Here is a 686-nt window from a genome sequence, read left to right as displayed (position 1 = left end):
CTTACAGGCCTTATTATTTGCATCTCCTTGTTTGTTTTTCTGTTGTGTCTCTCTATTAATTTATCCCTCCTTTTTGTTTATTCTTCCTTTTTGTTTTAGTTCTACATGGTTGCATATTACGTTTGGTTTGTTTTGTTTGGAAAGCCCACATTTGGGGATCCCCCCCCATTATCTCTCTTTCTGTCTCTCTCTCTCACTCTCTCTGTCTCTCTCTGTCTCTCTCTCTCTCTCTCTGTCTCTCTCTCTCTCTCTCTCTGTCTCTCTCTGTCTCTCTCTCTCTCTCTGTCTCTCTCTCTCTCTGTCTCTCTCTCTCTCTGTCTCTCTCTCACTCTGTCTCTCTCTCTCTGTCTCACTGTGTCTCTCTCTCTCTCTCTCTGTCTCTCTCTGTCTCTCTCTGTCTCTGTCTCTCTCTCTCTCTCTCTCTCTGTCTCTCTCTCTCTCTCTGTCTCACTCTCTCATTCTCTCTCTCTGTCTTACTCTCTCTATCTCTCTAACGTTGTCTACCTGTGTGTGTGTTCAGGTGTTTCGGGGTCACAGTGGTTTGGTTCGTTCCATCAGTGTTTCTCCATCAGGACAGTGGCTGGCCTCAGGTAACAGTACTGACTGTGTACTCTGTGTACTGACTGTGTACTGACTGTGTACTGACTGTGTACTCTGTGTACTGACTGTGTACTCTGTGTACTGAC

The 686-nt window shown here is 45.5% G+C and overlaps 1 protein-coding gene across 1 annotated transcript in view; it reads left to right on the top strand.

Moving 5' to 3' along the window:
• bop1 (BOP1 ribosomal biogenesis factor) overlaps positions 1–634 on the top strand; it is a 7,239-nt gene extending 6,605 nt beyond the window's left edge. Inside the window, exon 8 of the mRNA XM_035681865.1 lies at positions 521–634. Coding sequence (XP_035537758.1) covers positions 521–634 — 114 coding nt within the window. The remainder of the gene's footprint in view (positions 1–520) is intronic.
• The last annotated feature ends 52 nt before the right edge of the window (positions 635–686 follow it).

Source organism: Morone saxatilis, unplaced genomic scaffold (genome assembly GCF_004916995.1).
Source record: "Morone saxatilis isolate NCDOM2014 unplaced genomic scaffold, NCSU_SB_2.0 Contig9, whole genome shotgun sequence".
Lineage (NCBI taxonomy): Eukaryota > Metazoa > Chordata > Actinopteri > Moronidae > Morone > Morone saxatilis.
Note: the sequence above shows the minus strand (reverse complement) of the source record. Positions and strands in the feature narration are given on the sequence as shown.